We start from the raw sequence: 19,886 nt of genomic DNA, 5'->3' as shown, positions 1-19,886 counted from the left end.
TATTTTTCACATAATTAACCCTGGCCCCTGCACTCGTGGTCCCTGCCCTCCCGGTCCCTGTGCTGGGGGGTGAAGGTGACTCTGGGCCACGCTTGTCATCTGTCTTATTGACTTGTGCGTGTCTCTGCCCCTTCCTCAGTCTCAGTGACTCCGAAGCTTTACAAAGTTATTTCAGAAAGTACTAAAGTGCGCTAGGCTCTGGAGGATCAATGAAACAGTTTGTCACTTATTGCTTCCTCTTGCTCCGTTTGAAACGTAATTGCACTTATACGACGCTTGTAACTTAATCGCGAGCTTACCTTTTCCTTTTTACTGAATAATCCATCGCGTTCCTGGCTCCGAGACGGTTTGCATCAGAAGTCAAAACCACCGGGACCGGCTTTTTTAACGGTTCAATTACTCTTTCACCTTTTCAGTCTGTGCCTCTCTTCAGAGAAAGTCAGGACAGACGCTCGCTATTGCTCTTCTCTTTTGTTGCATGCGATCCTTTCTGCGGCAAATGACTTCTGCTCATCAAAGCTGAGTATTTCCCGTGAAAGCGAATCGGCGACGGCTCTCATAAATCGGTCTTAAATCGGTCGCGTTAGATTTCGTTTTGAGCCGCGTGCTCGGTTTTGAGGCTCGTCGGGGCGGACGAACGGCGCGCTCGTCGGACGGCGTGCGCAGAGATGAGGGCCGCGGGGTCAGGTGATGAATGCCGAGGTGCGCTTTGGCCTCTGCGCTCTGCCTCCGCTGCAGGTGGATCGTACCCGGGTCTGACCGTCCAGCCGTCAACGTCTCTCCTTGCGTTCAAATACCGCCGCATTTTAATAGCGAATTAACTGTCGTTCGCCGTTCTCCGGATCGCTGTGGTGAAAGCGTAAGATTACCGTGTGTACATGCTAAACAGTTCTAGCCGCTGCTTGTCCGACGCAACTTGAATGCTAATTCCCATATAATGTAATGCATTGGCGCTGCTCAGTTGTAAGAAGACGTCCTCTGGTCTTTGTTCATTGTCTTTAAGCTATGATCATTTGTTTTCTTGGACAATGTGCATTTCTTTGAAAAGCATAGTCTCTGAAATGGTTGATCTAAGGGAATTATGAATGAGACCTCGCTTTCAAGATTTTTATTAAGGAAATCGACGAGAGGGATAGGCTCCTGTTTTAGGCCCTTTCTCAGATCAAAATCCAAGGAGATAATTGTGAAGCTGGTTAAGTAGAACATAATGCACTGCCCTTGGCTAAGCTGAGGGATACATGAGAAATATTACAAATACCTATATCTATACTAATGCATATCAAAAGAAAAAGTCCCATGTTGGAAACCTACTGGATTAAAAGCGGTTAAATAAGCATATGCTGTGCCCTCCAAAAGTATGGGAACTGAGTGAGATGAGTTATTTTTGTGATATTCTGGAGGCATTTGGATTTGAGATCAATAGATGAATATGAGACAAAAGTACAGACGATCACCTGTTATTTCATGGTATTTACATGCGTATGTGTTTCGCCATTTTACATTTTTTGGTTTGAGTACCTCGCTTTTCAACAAGGGGGGGGGTTATGACTGGCCAGGTAAAGGCGGATCATTCTGAGCTCTGCGGTGCCCCACAACGTCAGACAGTATTTAAGTTTTTGGGCTGTGACTATGCTGGCTTAGGCTCGCTCCGCTCTGGGCATTTCCCATCTCTTTCATTTAAGAGGCCATTGCTCCGCCGGTGTGTTTCGACTGAGCGGAGAGAGTTTCTGCTTTTCCTTTTTGTCCCTGTGCTGCCGTGAAGATTTGCACCCCGAATAAAAGCTTCTTATAAGAGCCCATGGTGCAGTGCTTTTGTGTGATTAGCCTCTGTACCTCCCCATAGATTTCTGTTTGTGCGGGCGACAAGCTTTCCCAATGCAACACGGCCTGTTTCTTCACGGGGTGGCTGGTTGAGCGCTTCAGTATGGTTTTAGCCTCACCTGTCTCGATTAAAAATATCTTTGAATTGCGTTTTTAATCGGGTGCTTTTAATGCATTGTTCCTAAGGACATGGTTCCATTTCATCAAAGTCCCGCAATGTAATATCGCCGTAATGCAATCTCATAATATGTGAAATGCATATGAAACGGTGCATATATTTAAAAAGTTGTTCCCATGGAAATTTTGATTACGATGAGAGGTAGCCACAGGGTCACTGACTGACCACACATAAGCAGTCGGCTCCCCTAGTTAACAGCAGTACCATGATGCTCCAGGAGAAAGCAGTCGAAGCCTCGTAGTCCATTTTTGGTGGACGGGGTGGGTATAGCTGGCTAATAACGGTCCCTCTCGCTTGACGTTTCAGATGGTTCTGGAAAACAGCAGTCGGGAGGACAAGCACGAGTGTCCGTTCGGGCGGAGCAGCATCGAGCTGACCAAGATGCTCTGCGAAATCCTCAAAGTGGGCGAGCTGCGTAAGTACCACAGTCTCTGCGGGGGGCGGGGGAGGGGGGAACGGGGTCGCCGCCGCCTCGGCCATGTGGGATAGTTCAGCCTGTGTCCCGCCAACTAGCTGAATTAGCGCTGTAGCACCAGCAGGCCCTGAAGGAGAGCGCTATGCCTTGTGGACAGTCATGGGGTTTTTGATGTTGGACAAACGTATAAACACAAAGAGCTGAAGCCAGGGATTGTGTGGCACTGTCAAAGGTCCCACAGGTATGTTAGCAGAAGTGTCAGAATGTATCCTTGCGAACAAAGATAAATTGCTCTCATTCTGCGTAGTCTTAATGACAGCATGCCTTTCCCCTTACCTTCGGCAACAAATGAAGTCCTCCAAAAACCACAAACACGGTGTTGTTTGAGTAAGGGAATGTAATACCCGCGCTTGCAGTTATGTGTTCTAAATTAAAGATGAAACAAGCTGTGTGCCAGCATGGCGTTGTTCCCTCTCTCTAGTTTCCAGCCAGACTGTGTATTAAAAAGCTATGTGGATGAGTTTGATACCTAAGAATGGACAATAATGCTTTCAGCATTTAATTTGGTCTTTAATTAGAAGTTAATGATCAGAAAGAAGGCCTCACTGCTGCGAGCAGTCAGATGACTGATTCTGAGGACAAGGACTTGATTTTGAGCGTAGTGTTTACTGGCGTTAGCCTGAAGAGGGCCTCTGGATGTGTCTCATCGATGTAGCCTGAATCAAATGACCTTCTAGATTTAACCCAGAGATGAAGTGCCCTTTTGAGCCCTTCACTTTAAATATTCCTCATTGCATAGTTCTGTAGTGACCTTGAGGTAGTATAGTGACCATTTTCTACATTCAGTAATGCCACTGTGCACTCTCCACATTAAAGATTTATAGAGAATCGTGCAATGCAAGGACAGAATGGTAACTGTGTGCGTTGGTATGGGTCAGTGTGTAAAGGGGTGTTTGGGAGGTTGTAGGACCTCCCTGGTGTAACGCTAGGCCTTCTGGGGCCCCTGACCACTGTAACGTGCCTCCAGGGACCCGTTAGGACCGGGTCCCACCCTAACCTCAGAAGCTGAACGCAGGAAACTGCAGAGTTTACTGTATTCATTAGTTCACTATATTTGTTGCTGAGGCTTTATGTTCTTCGGATTACTACGGTTGGGAATGTGTAAGAAATATTGAGCCGGCATTCAGGAAGGACTACAATTGTAGTGTTGGTTCTCTGCTTTTCTAGTCTGAGCTTTTGAGAAAGTCAAATAAGTGGGCTTTTTAAAGTTTAGATTCAAGAAGGGAAATATCTGTGTATTCCAACTTCTCGCAGTTGCATCTCTTGGTTTTCTTGATCTTACGGCTCGCATGCGTGCTTGAAGGTATTTGTGCGCTTCAGTTAATTCATTTCAGTTGACACATTCACACTTCATTTAATACATTTTCCACACCCTTCTGGTTTAATATGCTACTGCGGGCTTATTCATCCTCTGACAGGAGTTATTTTACTTTTTAAATGCAACTTTGTATCATTGGTTTAAAAAAATTAAAAAAAAGTTGTGCACAGGCTGCTGGTGCAAATTGGGTAACCTTCAGACTCAGCCTGCAAATTTACAGCGCTTTGGTTATTGCCTGGTCAGAGCTGTGCTTCGGTTAGCACACCCCCTCCCCCCAGCCGAAGAGGAGGAAGTGGTAATTGAAAATTGAATAATATTATGCAGATCATATGCGCTGGTAGTTTTACTGGCAGCTGAAAGGTCCTTGCGGGCAGGAGGACGTGCTTGGGGGCGGGACCCCCACCCGCTCCGTCGCCACGTGCCTCTCGGACGCGTGCGTCTGTCCTCCGAAGAGTCCTCCGAAGATGAAGAAGAGCTTGTGCTGTCTGGGAGAACGGACAGTAGCATGCTGGAAAGTCTTAACGCAGTCCTTCCCAACCCTGTTCCGGGAGATCAACCTTCCTGTAGGTTTTCATCTCAACCCTAATTTGGCACACCTGATTCTACTAATTAGCAGCTCAATGAGACCTCCAGCTGTTGAATAAGGAGTGCTTTGTTAGGGGTTGGAGCGAATCGTATCCATGTCATGAAGCTGGGTTGCCGGGAAGGTCTGTTAACACTGGAATCATATCTGCACCATGAAACGGGGCTGCGGGAAAGCCCATGAGTTGGATTGGTCAGCACTATAATGGCACATGAAAGAAGACTCACAATAGAACCCTATACCGTCCAGGTAAAATGCAACAAAAAGTTCATCCTGGTGTGGGAGATTGGGATTTTGGGTATAATGTCTGATATCATGTAAAATGTTGACATTATTCCTGTTGAATTGGGTTGATGGCAAGAATATGAATATTGGAATATAGTCATTTCCCCACATAAATACAGTTCAGGCACAGATCGTGTGTGTATAGTGGGGGTGGAAAGCTACCGGATCAACAAATTGACAGACATCACTAGGATGGGGCTGGATGTAATTATTGCAAATGTGGCTTCTGAAAATCTTTTGTATTTATGGGTATGTTTTCTCACCTTGTCCTTCAGCAAGAGGTCAGGAGTGCATTATTTTGCATATGTTAGACAATTATGACATTAAACCTCCACGTTCATCCTTTTCACTCTTCAGCATGATAGGTCAATTGGCGCTGCAAAAAAGATTGCCAGAAATGTTTCCACACTGTCCCATGCTGCCTTCACTATGCTTATGGAAACAGCGTATATTTATAGTGTAATGACATACCATTTTTTCTCTGTGGGAAGTGTCCTATACATTTAATTAGAGTTTATTTAGGCTGTATCACCTGCACTAAAAGTGAGGAAGGCTATTCACAATACTGCAAGGGTTTGGAGCTGGTGAGGGTGTAAAAAATGAAATGGATTAAAGCAGATTACTAAATTTAAACTTTGTGATTGAATTTAATTACGATCAAATTAGTTTCCTCTGTTGTTGCTTGACGGTGCTTGGTGTAAGCTTGACTCGTCTTTCTGCACCAAGGAATTGGAACAGACAAGTATCTTCTTGCTTTCGGCGCGGTAATTGTAAAGATTTTCTCGTCTGTCTCCCAGAGCTCCCCCAGTGCAGTCGCAGCGCACTTTTCTTGCGCAGACAGTGTGTAATTGACAAGTTCGGAAGAACAGTTCTTGTCAAGTCCTTGAATCGAGTCCAGAGGGAGTTTTGTCGAGTCAAGTGTGCAGGCTTGCTTGGGATCGAAAACCCCTAACTGCCTCAAAGAGTTTGTGCGCTGGTTGAAAGAAATGTGTTTCCTATGGAGCGCACCGGGGTTACAGTATGTTGTCAGTTTCTCTCCTCGGCTAGTCTGAATAGTTAGACTCATTGGCTATTTGTTGTTTTTGCTGCACTGTTCATCTACTGAACCAATGTTAGGGATCTGTGTTTTAGCGGTCGCATCATATCGTATGCGCTCCATGCATGTTGCGATTTCTCTGCACTCAAAACAGTGGATCTTTTCCACAAGGTTTCGTCATGTCCCAAGAGCTGTGCCTCAAAACCCTGCACTGTGCCAGCCCAGCACTAGCTGGTGAGATGTCCATCTCCAGGTCCACAAGCATATAACCTGCAGCCCTGGGAATGCTAACACACGGCAGAATACCCACCATCCCATCTTGTCTTGCATGGGGCTCAGATGGGGGCTTCATTGGTAGGCCTGAACCTTGCTCCATTAGTGCTTTCCTTAGGAACACCGTGCTGCTGTAACTCTGTTTGAACAACGCCTTAAAAACTCCCGCAAGTTTGTCAGCTTCGGGAAAGTCGCTTGGCCGAACGCCACGCGCCAGCACCAGGACGCGGGCGCTGCCAGATGGGTGGAATGCATTTGGCGTGGAGCCTTTGAGGGTTTCCTGCTGTGCTCTCAGCATGTTCCTCGCGTTGTCTGAAATGAACGCTGTCACATCGTTGAGATCCACCTCAAAGTCCAACAGGCACTTCTGATGCCATCTGCACCTGAACAGCGATTTCACAGAAGCAAGGTACACCGTGCGTACGACTGCTTTGAATCCCATGCGACTGATCTTCCTGGCAAAACGATTCAAATGTGCAAAACATGACTGTGCCCTTCTGTTGACTCATCTGTGACCTCAAACATGCGATCAGCAGACTCGACCACTTCCTTTATGGGTTCTTTGTGCGTCAGCGGTCAGATACGTAGATTACTGTTATCCGTCTCTGAGAGCTGCCTTGTTCTCCCCCCGATTCCCCCTGCTGTTGGTCTCCGTACAAAAAGAACACTCTTGATATTTCATTGTAAATTATTTTTTTGATTCTACGACGGTCACAAATAATTACATTCTGTGATTGGCCAGGTGACTGTGCTTATCCAGTAATATAGGGATGGCGCACGGATATTGAAAGTACCTGTGGATCTCGTGCCTTGTGGAAAAAATGGTTGACCCAATTTATGGGTGCTGTTGTATGAGAAACACTTGAACACGTCTTTGAAGTTGGCAGCACAGCTGACAGTACATAATGCAAGACCGCAAAAATAACCGTAACAGAACCAACAATCGATGGTTCAAATCCCAGGTTTACCATAGATGGTGGACAGTGGTCTGCAGTGTAGCTAAGTGCTGGGGAAGTAGCTGCTGATGGAGAGGCAAGGGTTTGTCGGAATAGCCAACATTTAGGCTAGTCACAAGCGGAGCTTTCTAGAACACCAAAAGAATGGCTTGATGTTCAAGCTTGTTTTCTCTTTTTTTTTCACATGAGGAAAATGTTATTGTTATGTTCACGATAGCAGACGCCACCGCATTTGAAGAAATGCTGTAAGCTGCATGCTGACGGTATAGAAATAAAAAGCGGAAATGTGCAGAGCAGATGCATCTCTGATTATGAATTATTAATGCAGCCTTTGGGACTCAATTTTCCCTTCACGATTCAGGCTTTCTCTCTGGGGTTGGTGCAATACTAAGTGCAAATTGGGTACACGTGTGATGTCCAATTGCCTTCTGGTCGGCCATTTTGGCAGTAAATATTCGGCTGTCGCTCCTGGCCTGCGTGGTGGCACAGCCGGCTCGGTCTGGCACCATTGGTCACCGAATGGGGCCAGGGTGCCCACGACAACCAATGGCGCTTCGCGCTTTCCTTAAGCGCTGCGGGGCTCTTGCCGCATTAAAACGGGGATTTACGGACGACGTGCGCGACGCGCCTGTGTGGCTCAGATCTGTGAGGACCTCGACGGGCTCTGCTGCATGCGTACAAGAGGCTCTGCGGAGCGGGGTTTGAAAGGAAGGCTCACTCTTACTGGAAGCGATGCGCTCTATCGCACAGAGCAGGGCGAGAGTGCCTGGCCTGCGCAGGGCCCAGATCGCGCACCAACCAGCGGGCCTTTGATCGTTCCGGAAACCCTTCTGAGGGACGCTCTGAGGCAGACCGATACGCCCGCGAGTGGCCATTCAGCGCGAACCGCACACATCGATAAGCCACGCTCCCAGGATTCACCGCAGGGCGGCTTATCTTCAAAGAGGGCGTGCGGTTTCGTTACGGGCCTTTCTGTGCCCGCGCTGTTTTCCGCTCCCTGCTTTGCAGGCTGTGCCCGTGCGATTCCTGCCCCAATGGCAGCTGAGATCTCCTTTGCTGTATCGCATATGCTCAAAGCATATGCTCGAAGCGCTGCACTGTGTTGCGCTTCATTTAGCTGCCCTCAATACTAGTTTCCTGGAGATTGATCAACCTGCGTAGTTCCCAAGCGGGAATATCGAGTGCTCTCGCCGTAAAGAACAAAAGTCAATTGTAATTTTGCCCATTTAAGAGCCTTAAAGAGCACCCCGGTCCGGTGTGCCTACCAGTGATTCATAGACCTCGCACCTGAATGACCAATTTAACTGTGTCAGAACTGCTGTGCCCTTGGGTTTGGATCACTGCTGCATCCAGATGCACTTAACTGCTTAACTTCTCCCAGCGTGAAACAGCTCAACTTTTCAGCTGTTGGTTCATGGGGTCGGTATTTTCATGTCTGTTTTGCGGGAAAGCGGGGAGCGCCATCTCTGTGCTTCCTGTTAATTCGCCTCAAGAGACGAAAATTTATTAGAACAAAAAAGAAAAAAAAAGCGGAACCATCTGCAGCAGTATCACACTTGGTTAAATATGAATTAATGATATGCAAGACTTAAAAATATCAGCCTCCTGTTAACTCACCCTCCTGTCTTAACTCTTTAAGAGAATATTTTTAGAATATTTTTGAAAGAACAGGCCGAGTCTTGAACGTGTGACCGTCCGCACAGAAGACCCAAGAGATGAAAACTGGAGTTATGCATTTTCAAATAAAAGTTATTAGAGAAATGGCCGTGGAAAATAGATTGGAGGGTTGATAATGCTATGCACTGCAGTACTCCTCTCTAAATCATTTAGGAGGCGCACTTAGCCACTCAGGCACCAAAATTTAATTAAACAAACTCAGAGAGGCAGCCACGCTGCAGTTGGGCATTAAAAAATAAAATGCGTCTTTTGAGAGGGTTACAAACGTGGGGGACTGGTTCTGCATAAATACCACTGGGTTTGGGTAGAGCTTTTCCCGCCCAGAATACTATTTGCGCTTACAAACATATTTTTGTATAATTGCTGAATTCAACACCTGTGCACTTTGTTTTATATGTATTCATGTTTCTAAATTATTTTTGAAAGGAATCATTTTTCCCCCTACAAAATATTTTTATTCATTCTTTATACTGTATTTGCCAGTAGATGTTCATGGTAGGGGTGGGATGATTTTCAAGGTATGAGAATCTTGATACTGGTGTGAGGCCAGTATCATGATTTTCAATAGATAGTGTGATATCTTTATTTTTAAATTTTTGTTTTTGCATACATTTTAGGATATTTTAGGTGCCACACAAAGTGTATAACTTATTTAGTTTATTGTATGATTCTTTTCAAGTTTATATATAAAGGCATACTATGCAGGATTTTCACGTTGAAAATATAGTAAAACAACCATGCTCAGTCATTACTATGATGCACTAGAAATCTGTGTCTGTGTGCTCTTCTGTCAAGTCCTTGCTTGTCTGCCTGTATTTGTTATTCTAATGTTTCTAATGTCTTTGTTATTCTAAAGTGGCTGGTCAGTGTTTCGGTTGGGAAGCTGAAGTTATTTGCTAACTAAAGTCAGTTAGGTTTGCCAACATTTGCTGGCTGCCCATGGCCTGTGAATTTGTTGTGGGTCCAATATTTTACAAAGTAACAACTTAAGGCTGGAGAAATAAGATTCCAGTCCACTTCTCTCAACTCATATAGGCTAGCTGGCTATCATTAGCTAGGTAATAGGGGAGTGAACCAGTCAGGGAGTCCTACTATCCTGTATAAGTTAGGTCTTTTTCTCCAGAGATGACTGCAGTTTGACTACTACAGACCAATATCCTCTGTCGGAGAGACGCATTGCATTTTTTACTGAATTCCTATCTTAGGTGAAGGTGTGCTTGTGTGCCTTTGTTGCCACAGGGTTTGGCTGGTAGGGCACAGCCTGGAGTTCTGCTAAGCTACTTCCCCAATCTGTTGAAGGGGGTGGCAGCCACATGACAGCAAAGTGACAGCTTTTGCTTTTGCATATGTCAGTCGAGCATTTTGGCATACTTGTGACTGCCTGACGGGTATGAATGCAGTATTGCTGTATTTTTTTAAGATATGTGATCCCAACAGTCTGCAGTACGGTGTTATAAAGCTACCGACATTACTAGCCAGAGCAAAATATCTAGCTGTTTTGTTGATGCGGTTGCTTCATCATCTTGGGGGTATAGGTGGGGTTGAGAATGGAGGAGGAATTTTTGATTGTAAACACAGCAGTGAAGCAAGCAAATAAATCCTGCATAGTATGACTTCAGTAACTTGGATATACAAGTTTACATCTGTGCATTGTTTTACATATTTATGCATATGTTAGACCCTAAGCAGTCATCACATTTATATCTCTAAATCAATGTACATGTCCATATTGAAAAATACGTGACACATAATTATATGAACTTAATTACCCCCGTTCACAAGCAATTTGGTTTACCATCTGCCGGAAGTCTATTCACTCTCTATGAAGCTGAGCAATAGCCAGCAACCCAAGCAACTGGCCAACTGAAAAATGTTGCCCACGGTTTGTCTTTTCGTGGGCATTGCTCGTCAACAGCTAAGCAGACTTTTGAGCTATCTATTTCTCCTGCCGATATGATGCCAAATTTTGTGAATAATCATTTTGTCCGGCTTCACTCATTGCAATATCTTTTAAAATTTTTTAAAAGATAGGCAGCAGACTATAATACAAATAAGTGGCTTGTACCCAAACACGTTGAGTTTTATACACCACTAGAGATCTGGCTATTGCTAGCGATCTATCTGTCTCTCTGACTAGCTAGCTAGATAACGTTTGCTATTGAGAGAGATAGATTAGAGATCCCTTGCTAGCTAGCTAGTGACAGAGATCGAGAGATATATTGCTAGTTGGCTAAGGAGATAGCAGTAACAAATAGTAATTATCAGTGTCATGACATAACTATAGAAACTAAATTATAGGATGTATGGCAAATATATGTCTTTGATACATTGTGCAATGCCGTTTTTATTTTCTTCAAAAATGTGTATCTGTACAAAACCACTTAGAGGATACAACAGGAAGCCCCTCCCTCAGCCTAGTACTCTTGAGCGACCCATCAACCGAGTTGCTCGCTGTGTGAACGCAGGGTTAATGATACAGTGCTTCAAGTGTTCTGAAATATAAAGTAGTGTACTTCGGCATTCTGTTTTTTCACATGGGTATGTACTCAGTATTTAAAAACTGAACTGTCAAATGAGCAGTGCTTTAAGATGAAGACCAACATTCAGTTTTTCTGGTGTTCAAGCTTGGACAAAAGGGCGGTTAAATATGACCAAAAGAACTGAAAACTCTTTCAGAGGCAGTCCTTGTTGCAGGGATGTCTCTTTCTTTTCTCTTCTTCTTCCACCGTTGTAATGCAGGGCTATTACAAAAGGGCATTTTATGTTTTGTTTTTTAAGCTACTATAGAATAAAAAGTAAAGCTAGGTGGATTGTCTTGTAGACTAAAAGGATATTTCACTTTCAGGGTTTTTGTTTTTCAGTTTTGTTCGTGTTTTAGTGCTCCCAGCAGTTTTTGTTGGTGCTGAAGGATGTTTTAGGTGCTGAGGTTTCTGAAGACTCCCTGGCTTATAGGAGCATTTGGGGTTTCATGTTTTAAAGCGGAAAAAAAATAAAGAAAAAAAAGACTAAAAATACTGAAGTGTCTGCTTGTAAAGCTGCTTGTACAGCAATACAAGCCACCAACAGTGTGTTGGTGATAAACTTGAGGTGCTGAGGACATTACATAATAATGCAGAATGGAACACCTTCCAATTGAAAGGTGTTAACTCTCCAAATAGAGCACAGTAATGACGTATCATGTACATGATAAAAATCTAATACTGCAAATGGATCCGCTCCGTGAGCCACTGATTATTATCTGAGCCCCAGGCCACACGGCATGCATGCTACAAGTGGGACGGGTATCTCACTGACAGGCAGTCTGTGGGTGCCTTGCTTCTCACGGGGACATGCTAATGCAGTTGTTACATGTATATGTCCCTGATGGGACATGTTCTGCATTTTCAGTTGCCAGGAAATGTTAAGACACCTTTGCAGTTTTGTGACACCATCAAGGGACTTTTATGGCTGCTAAATGATGTTTATGCTTTCAGATCCTTTTAACATTAGTTATTCAATTTATTCTGAGTAGATCACTTGCCATTAATGTGTTTGTCTGTCCAGAAAGGCCAAAAATGCAAGTATGAAATTATTCTTATCTATGTAGCTTAGTTACTCTCTTAAAACCTCACAGTATTACCACTAATGACTTCTAGCAGTAGAGTAGGACTTTTGGAGGGCATCCTGGGGACTATTTTCTCTTGATATTTGGCACTTGGCAACACTTGTCATTAAGTGTTAGAGTCCCCAGTGGCAACATTTCACCCCCTCTCCCCTCACAGAAACCTGAGAGCTAAACTTTCAGATGAAAGTTTTGGAAAATGGTGAGAAAATGTTTCCACCTCAGCTTGGTGGCATGATGACTCCTTCATATGTGAGAATGAAGTCAGGCTGAACGAAGCACAAAGCAAGTTATACATTATGGCAGCTTGACAGTGTTATCGAAAAATGGCTCAACGTTAAGACTGCGTCTGAATTTTTAGCGGACCAAGAAAAACTCCACTTAGCTCTCTGTCTTTAACAGGACAGAATATTGCATATTTAAAAACTGGTCTCAGAGACGGCAAAATTTCTTGTGGCCCAAGGGGCACAAGAAAGCCTCTGCTAGTCAAAAAAAAAATTTTGCAATTAATTTTTTAGAAGCGTAGGCGCCATATTCCACATGAGCTTCACTTAATTTCCAGATTCGTCATGGCAGCAAATGGATACATACCGCTTGATGTTTTTGCTTTTTGTTTCTAAATTGGATGTACGGAGGTCTACGTCATCAAGCGTCCTGTCACCATTTCTGGATTATTAATGTCACGGTCGGGTGTCCTTGTGCTAACTCCTCTCAAACGCCATGTGGACTCTGAAAGATTTATGATCTCCACATTTCGTGAAAGAGCCTTAATGGAATTTGCATCAGTCAGATGTTGTTGGAATGGCTCCTCGAGGGAAAAGGAAGCCCATATAATATTTATGAAGTTATTTAAGATGGGAGCGTGGAGCGATGTGAATTTGCGGGGCTGTTGAATAATGGCGGCGTCTCCCCTCTGGATGTGAGTTGATGAGACTCTCGACGGGGCGGAGGGACGAGCCCCTTGACTGACAGGTCTGCGATTGCGTTATTAAAGAAGCCGCCGCCCCGCGCCGTCGCCGGCGGGCTGAGCAGGTAGCAGTAAACGCGGGAAGAGGAAGAAGAGCGAGCCGGAGAGGGGAGGCGACCTCTCCCCCCCCCCGCCGAGCGACGTCTGTCCTCCTTGTGACTGATTGGCGGTGGCGGCGGCTGCCCGGCGTTCTCGTTACGGCCGCGAATTTAGCCCCGCCGCACCGTGTTTACCTAGCTGAGCGTCTCTCCTGCCAGGGCCGGAGCGGTGGAGCCTCAGAGCCCGTTAGCGTCTGCCGTTTCCTCTTAGCGCTGGCGGTGTTGAGCTGTGGACACGGGGGCACTGGTGGGCCCCCCATAGATGGGTGGCAGTGGTAGTATAATGATTAGGGAACTGGTCTTGTAAGCTAAAGGTCACGGGTTAGATTCCCAGGTAGGACACTGCCATTGTGCCCTTGAGCCAGGTACTCAACCTGCATTGTTTCAGTATATGTCCAGCTGTATAAATGGATGCAACATAAATGCTGTGTAAAAATGTTGTGTAATAAGAGTGTCTGCTAAATGCCTGTAATGTAATGGAAACGGTGCCCGGTTGGTGGTTTGTGTGAGTAGAAAGGTCTCCCACGGTGGTGATCCATCTGACCTCTGGTGCAAAATGGCTGTGCAATTAGCCGAAGAATTAGCAGCAGGAGAAGGGGGCCTATGAGGGTTCACCACCCGAACTTCACCTCACTCAGCTGTTATTCAGGAAACCTGCCCTGTGTAGTTTTGCTCTCCATTCTGTTCCGTGTTTCTCCCACCCCAGTGTGTTCAGTAAATCTCATTTATGCATTTCAATTGGATTATATTTGAAACCGAACCTTGGCCAGTCCTGAGGTGTCCATCTGCTCACCTGAAATGGAAGAACAATCTCTCGTCTCACTTTAATGTGTAGTGTTCATTTCAACTCCCCTCCCCCCCCCACCAAACACTCCGCAGTAAATCTTAATTCATTTTAGCTGCCATGCTCATCTAATGGATAAACGCACCCCCCTCTCTGTCTCTCTCTCTGTCTTTGTCGCTCTCTCTCTGCTTTTAAAGAACGTACATTGTCTCCTTCCGGGGAGAATTCAGCCTGACAGCTGCACAGCAGTGGAGCTTAACAGTCTTGGTTTGTTTGTCACAATCAAAATGCCTGACAGCCCGAATTATTTGGCAGGAACGTGCGCCGCTCGGATCCAGCGCTTTGCACAGAGCGAGCGAGCTTAATTATATGAACCGACTATTAAAAAAAAAGAAGCTGCTTGCATAGTCTTAAAGTGAAATGACCTTTTTTGCAGGTGTTTGCTCTGTGATAAGCATTTTTCTGCCCCTTTGCTGGGTCTGTGGAAAGCACGGTCGTAAATAAAGTGGTAAAGAAGCATCAGAAGTAACTTCCTGACTCTCATTATTCACTGAATTGATTCACACTATTTTTTCCCTCGGTTATTTTTATGTTTTACTGTCAAACCTAAAATAGTATTTATATGGAGGTCCGTACTCCAATAAGATTCCAAATTGAAATTATTGTTCAAAAAACACAAGTCTATTTGAAAATCCTTTTGTGATATTCTAACCTCTAGGGTCTGTAGTCTCAAACCAATCCCAGAGTGATTGAGGCAGTTTAATTACCCTGTTGCATCATTTCTCCTTCTCAAACAATAAATAAAATCTTTAATACACAAACATCTGAACTAATATAGAGGTGTGGTCTGCTCAGTTTTCTAAATGGGAATTTTGCATATATCTGGAGCCAGTAAGAATGGAGTGAGAAGTACACTAACTTTCAGCAAAATTTTTATGAAATCAACAAGATAAATCTGGGAAGATAAAAGGCTTAAATGGTTTAGTATAGCCACCTGTGGATGCCCAGAGTGCTCATATGGGGATTAGAAAAAGATTCCGACATGTTGCAGTGACTCAGAAAGCAAGTTGTGATTCATCGTCCACGAGGAGTGACTTTTGCGAGCTGGTTGTGGAAGACACTGGAGATTTCTTAGCTGAAAAGGACATTTCTACACTTTTGAAACATGTACCTGCTAAATTATATATTAATACACAGGCCAGCTTTGAAGCCTTTTCTTTCTTGTCATGTGACCTGAAAATTATACACTGCAGTATAACATGTTACAAATCATGGAAGGTGGAGGGGGAGGCAGGTCCAATATTACTGCACTTGTAATTACATTTGCATTGCACACAATAGCTTGTGAATCAGGGTCGATGTACTGTGCTGACACAGAATTCCCCTTCCATATTTACTAATGCAAATTCAGTTCACTCATCACAACAATCCTTAGATAGAAAGATATCGAAACAAAATATATCAGCATGGTATTGCAACTCTTCACAAAATGCAGGAAAATATACGGATTATCATCATTTTCTAATATTAAAATGTACTTTGTAAAAAATTCATTGCTGTGGGAATATATTATCATTGTATCATGTTTTCAAAAAAAGCCCTCATATTTACAATGTGTGACAGCACAGTTCATTTCTGCAAGGGTGTACATTTAGAGCTCAGCTTTGGCTTTCTGAGTGTCAAACAGGACAAATTAAACCACTGGCTGCAATTCCGGTATTTCAATTAAACGGCAGCACATGAGCTGCCTTTTCGCCACAGGAAGGCCAGGTGAGATATTGACCACCTCCCCCCGGGACCCCCGTGTCTCGATTCTAAATGGAGGACGGGTCCCGTGTAGCAGGTGGCGAGACCCGGTTTTCTCCGCATCAGACGGTAATGGAGTCTCATTTCACAGCGGCGTCGGGGGGGAATGGACTGCATTCTCTGCTCGCGCACCGTTCCCCGTTTGGGGAGAATGCCGAGGGAGCAGGTAAAGGTCTATAAATAGCCATCCGCCCTGGGAAGCAAAGACTCAATATTGTTACCTCTTCCCACAATGCACCACACCATTCAGCACAAATCATGGGTGCTGCACATCATTAAAGCAAAAAACATTTCACATTGGCTTGACCTATGAGGAGGCCAGGATCGACTTGGGGGAGCTTGGGTGTTTCATTCACTTCTGTGCTTGTCGTGAAGTGATTATGAACAACACCGCCAAAATCCTTCACGGAAGGAGATGGGGAAATGGGTACAAGTGCAGTTTTGCGGCATCAAAATTCAACTGCAGGGAATTCACGGCAACCATTACAACACGACCGGTTTCACGCCTGGCTCTTCAGTAGAAACAATTGCTGGGAATTTTGTAATTTATTGATTTTTTTTAAAATGTCATGCGTTCTCTCTGTGCTGTCCAGCAAACGTTTAAAGTGCTCAGACAAGTAAGCGCTAAGCGGGAACGTGCCTACGTGTCCTGAATATTCAGAACGGTGACTGGTAACAATGGTGATTTCACCTTGGTTTGAGCAGAGGACACTGTGTGTTGTGTTGCATTATGTTGTTTATTGTTGTATCGGATTGGATATTTCACACTACCTGATTCTAGCGATGTGCAAGCACATTGGGCGACAGTTTTGAGGTCATGTCTGTGATCCAGTCTGGATCACCTCTTCAAGTAACGTGCCAGGGACAATACTTCACTGTCCTAATGTACTTTCTTCCCCTGTTACAGAATCACAGTCTGTAAGTATTTGGCCAGTGACACAGTTTTTGTTGTTTTGGCTCCTTACTGTGCATTGGTTTTGAAACAAGGAATAAGAGGTTAAAATGAAGGAACTACGAATTAAAAGTACTGTACGACTGTACAACAAAATTACAACTGTAATTTCCACACAGCTCATCCGATATGAATGTAAATACCCCCCAAATTAAAGTTGACAGTCTGCACTTTAACCTCATATTCATTATTTTATTTCAAATCCAGTGTGCTGGAGTGCAGTGCCATACCATCAAAAAGTGTGTCACTAGATACTTACAGACTAGAATAGTGGAATAGTGGGAATAGTGTGTAATATTCCTTTAAAGACCTGTGTTTGAGAACTGCTTGACTGGAGTCCTGGTTTTACTTCAGATCAGATCTGCACACACGAGTGCAGTTTTACCCAGTTGATTTTGTTGATTTTGTTACTGACAGCTGTATAATTGCCACTCATGATATCATATTAACCCCCATGGTGTCTTATGTAGTTAAGGGTACTCTTTGAAGGTCCAAAACTGTTCATCTGTATTAATGTCAGTTTTGAACTTGTGAGGTTATTTGTGTGCTGGTATGGTTATTATTTACATAAGATATGCATATTGTTTACCTGTGGAATTTAAATATTCATTGAGATTTATCAGGGGCTGCCTCAGGAAAACCCTTGGATAGCAGTAGGCTACTTATTCATTCTGGCTCCATTATATTTATTATATATTTTTAGTCGCATTCTGAATTTGAGCTGAGTTAAATGCATGGTTGAAGGTAATGATTCAATCAGTCAATCAGTTCACTTTCTCATCAAAAATGAATTTGCATGTCATTAGTGTAAAACTTCCCTGTCTTCATTAGAATTTTCAATAGGAACCAAATTGGATCCGTGAGACGGCTTTGATGGATTTTCCATCGATATCAGTTGCACTTCCTTATTGCACAAGGCTGTGGCAGGGCGTGGTTTTGCAGAGCTCGACTGCGTGCTTTGCCAGAGACATCTCATCCCATTTTTTTTTTTTTAAAAGAGACCTGGCCTGAAAATACAAATGCAAATGACAAAAATGTGACTTCTTTGGTACAAGCAAAATCAGCTTAGAGTCAACATCCGTATTTACATCCTGCCAGGTCATGTTGTCGAGGCAGAAACTCTGGGGGTTTTCAAGACCAGGCTTGATACGGTGTTAGATGCTATCTAGCCTGTAGGTAATCAGAGCACTAGATACATTTTAGTCAAGAAAATGGCGAGCATTGTTGGGCTGAATGGCCTGTTCTCATAATTATGTTATGTTATGTAGGTTCTGTGCGAGATGAGTTCCTGAAGCACTAATTATGTGTGTATTTTATTGAAATTAATATATTTTTCTATTAGGTGGCATTTTATACCTGCGCTTATTTGGAAGCTCAGACAAAACCCTGCTTAACAGGCACTAGTGCAACAGTACGAGGTGTACAGACTTTGGTGGGCAGCAAGCTAACGTGCTGGTCATCATTTGACATGTACGGCGGCCATCTTAGCAGACTGCAGTCTGTGGACAAGGGCAGAGTGTTCCCCTCTGGGGGGAGAGTGGTGTGTCTGCGACGCCCAGGCACGGCCTGGTATTAATTATAATTAGGATGACAGCGCTCGTCCTGCATTCATCACGCCGTTCGGCTGGGCGGTGACATCGCCGGCGCGCCGTCCCCGTCCTCCCCGCCCGCGCGCCGATTCGGCCTCGCTGCAGATGTCAGGAGCGGCCTCGGCGGGGTAGCTCTCGCCTGACACCCTCGGGCCACACGACAAAAAATAGATGCCCTTCTCCCCCCCCCTCCCCCTTCTCTCTCCCCCCCCCAGGCTCCAGTGACTTTGATCACGTGTCCTCTGGCTCTAATTAACAGGCCGTGCGTTGCGCTCTCTCGCAGAATCGAGGGGAAAGCAGGGATGGGAATAGATGGTCTACCGGCCAGGTTTTCGAAGCTTGTCCGTCAAATGAACGAGGAATCGCATGTCAGCCGGTCCTAAGGGGCCCGCCATTAGCCAAACACACCACTGTCTAGCCCTGAAACAACGTACACAGGGTTTTTTTTTTCTCTCTCCCTTCTCCATATGTCACACAGGCTGGGCTTGTGACATTTATTTTCATAGCACGTGTTGTACTGGGGGTTGAGACCGTCATGGGGATACCTCTAATGCATTCTAATGCAATCTGCTCTCAAAATGTCGCTTCTACAAGACTGTCAACTTTTCTATTGGATCCATGCAGAATGGTAACTTCACTTCATATACCAATGGGATTTTTTTAAAGGTCACAGGTTCAATTAGTGAGTAGGACGAAGCCGTTGTACCCTTGAGCAAGGTACTTAACCTGCATTGCCTCAGTATATATCCAGCTGTATAAATGGATGCAATGTAAATGCTGTGCAGAAGTTGTGTAAGTTGCTCTGGATAAGAGCGTCTGCTAAATGCCTGTAATGTAATGTGATGTTCAGTAGTTCAGAATATATTCAATATGTCTGTAGTAGTTGTACACAGTGGTAGAGAGTTTTTCATTTTCCCTCAAACTATTGCTCCTAACAATAGTGTTTGGGCATGTGTCTACATCTAGCCACATAAGAATTTAAATCTATTCCAAAAAAAACTCTTGCATTATGAAGAGTTGTGCTTTTTCCACTGAAGTTAATAAGCTCTTCTTAACGAAGAACCTTATTCTCTTTGATTGCTGTGTGCTCAGCAGCATTGCTATCACATTTCATGGCTCGCATTAACAGAATTATACCGCTGAGGTTTTATCAGATATCTGTCAAACACCGAAGGTTCGTAGATTTCAGACATGCGCGTTTACCATGGTACATTTGAATGCACTTAGGGATTTTGCGGAGTTAATTTTGACCCTTTGCCGTTCATCATTTCATTGCATGGAGGTGAGGCAAAGAGAGACTCTCTGTGAGTGTGGCATGGTGTTTTGGAGATGGCTTGTTATCGGTTGGTCTCAGGTGGAGTGGTTTGCGGGTCACTGAACCCCCTCTCAACCCGGCGATGACACATCAAAGCGAGGTTGCAATTTAGTTTTTTCTGTTCGTCGTGCAGGCCGAACAAACATCCAGAAAGATGAAGTCTGATTTGAGG

General features: G+C 44.4%; 1 protein-coding gene across 7 annotated transcripts in view; it reads left to right on the top strand.

The window, feature by feature from the left end:
* Positions 1–19,886, top strand: part of elmo1 (engulfment and cell motility 1 (ced-12 homolog, C. elegans)) — a 117,021-nt gene that overhangs the window by 53,061 nt on the left and 44,074 nt on the right. For all 7 annotated transcript variants that reach the window (XM_064348301.1, XM_064348299.1, XM_064348300.1 and 4 more), the window contains one exon: positions 2,306–2,414. In XM_064348301.1, the coding sequence (XP_064204371.1) occupies positions 2,306–2,414 (109 nt within the window). The remainder of the gene's footprint in view (positions 1–2,305; positions 2,415–19,886) is intronic.

Source organism: Anguilla rostrata, chromosome 8 (assembly GCF_018555375.3).
Source record: "Anguilla rostrata isolate EN2019 chromosome 8, ASM1855537v3, whole genome shotgun sequence".
In the NCBI taxonomy this organism is placed as follows: Eukaryota; Metazoa; Chordata; class Actinopteri; order Anguilliformes; family Anguillidae; genus Anguilla; species Anguilla rostrata.
Note: the sequence above shows the minus strand (reverse complement) of the source record. Positions and strands in the feature narration are given on the sequence as shown.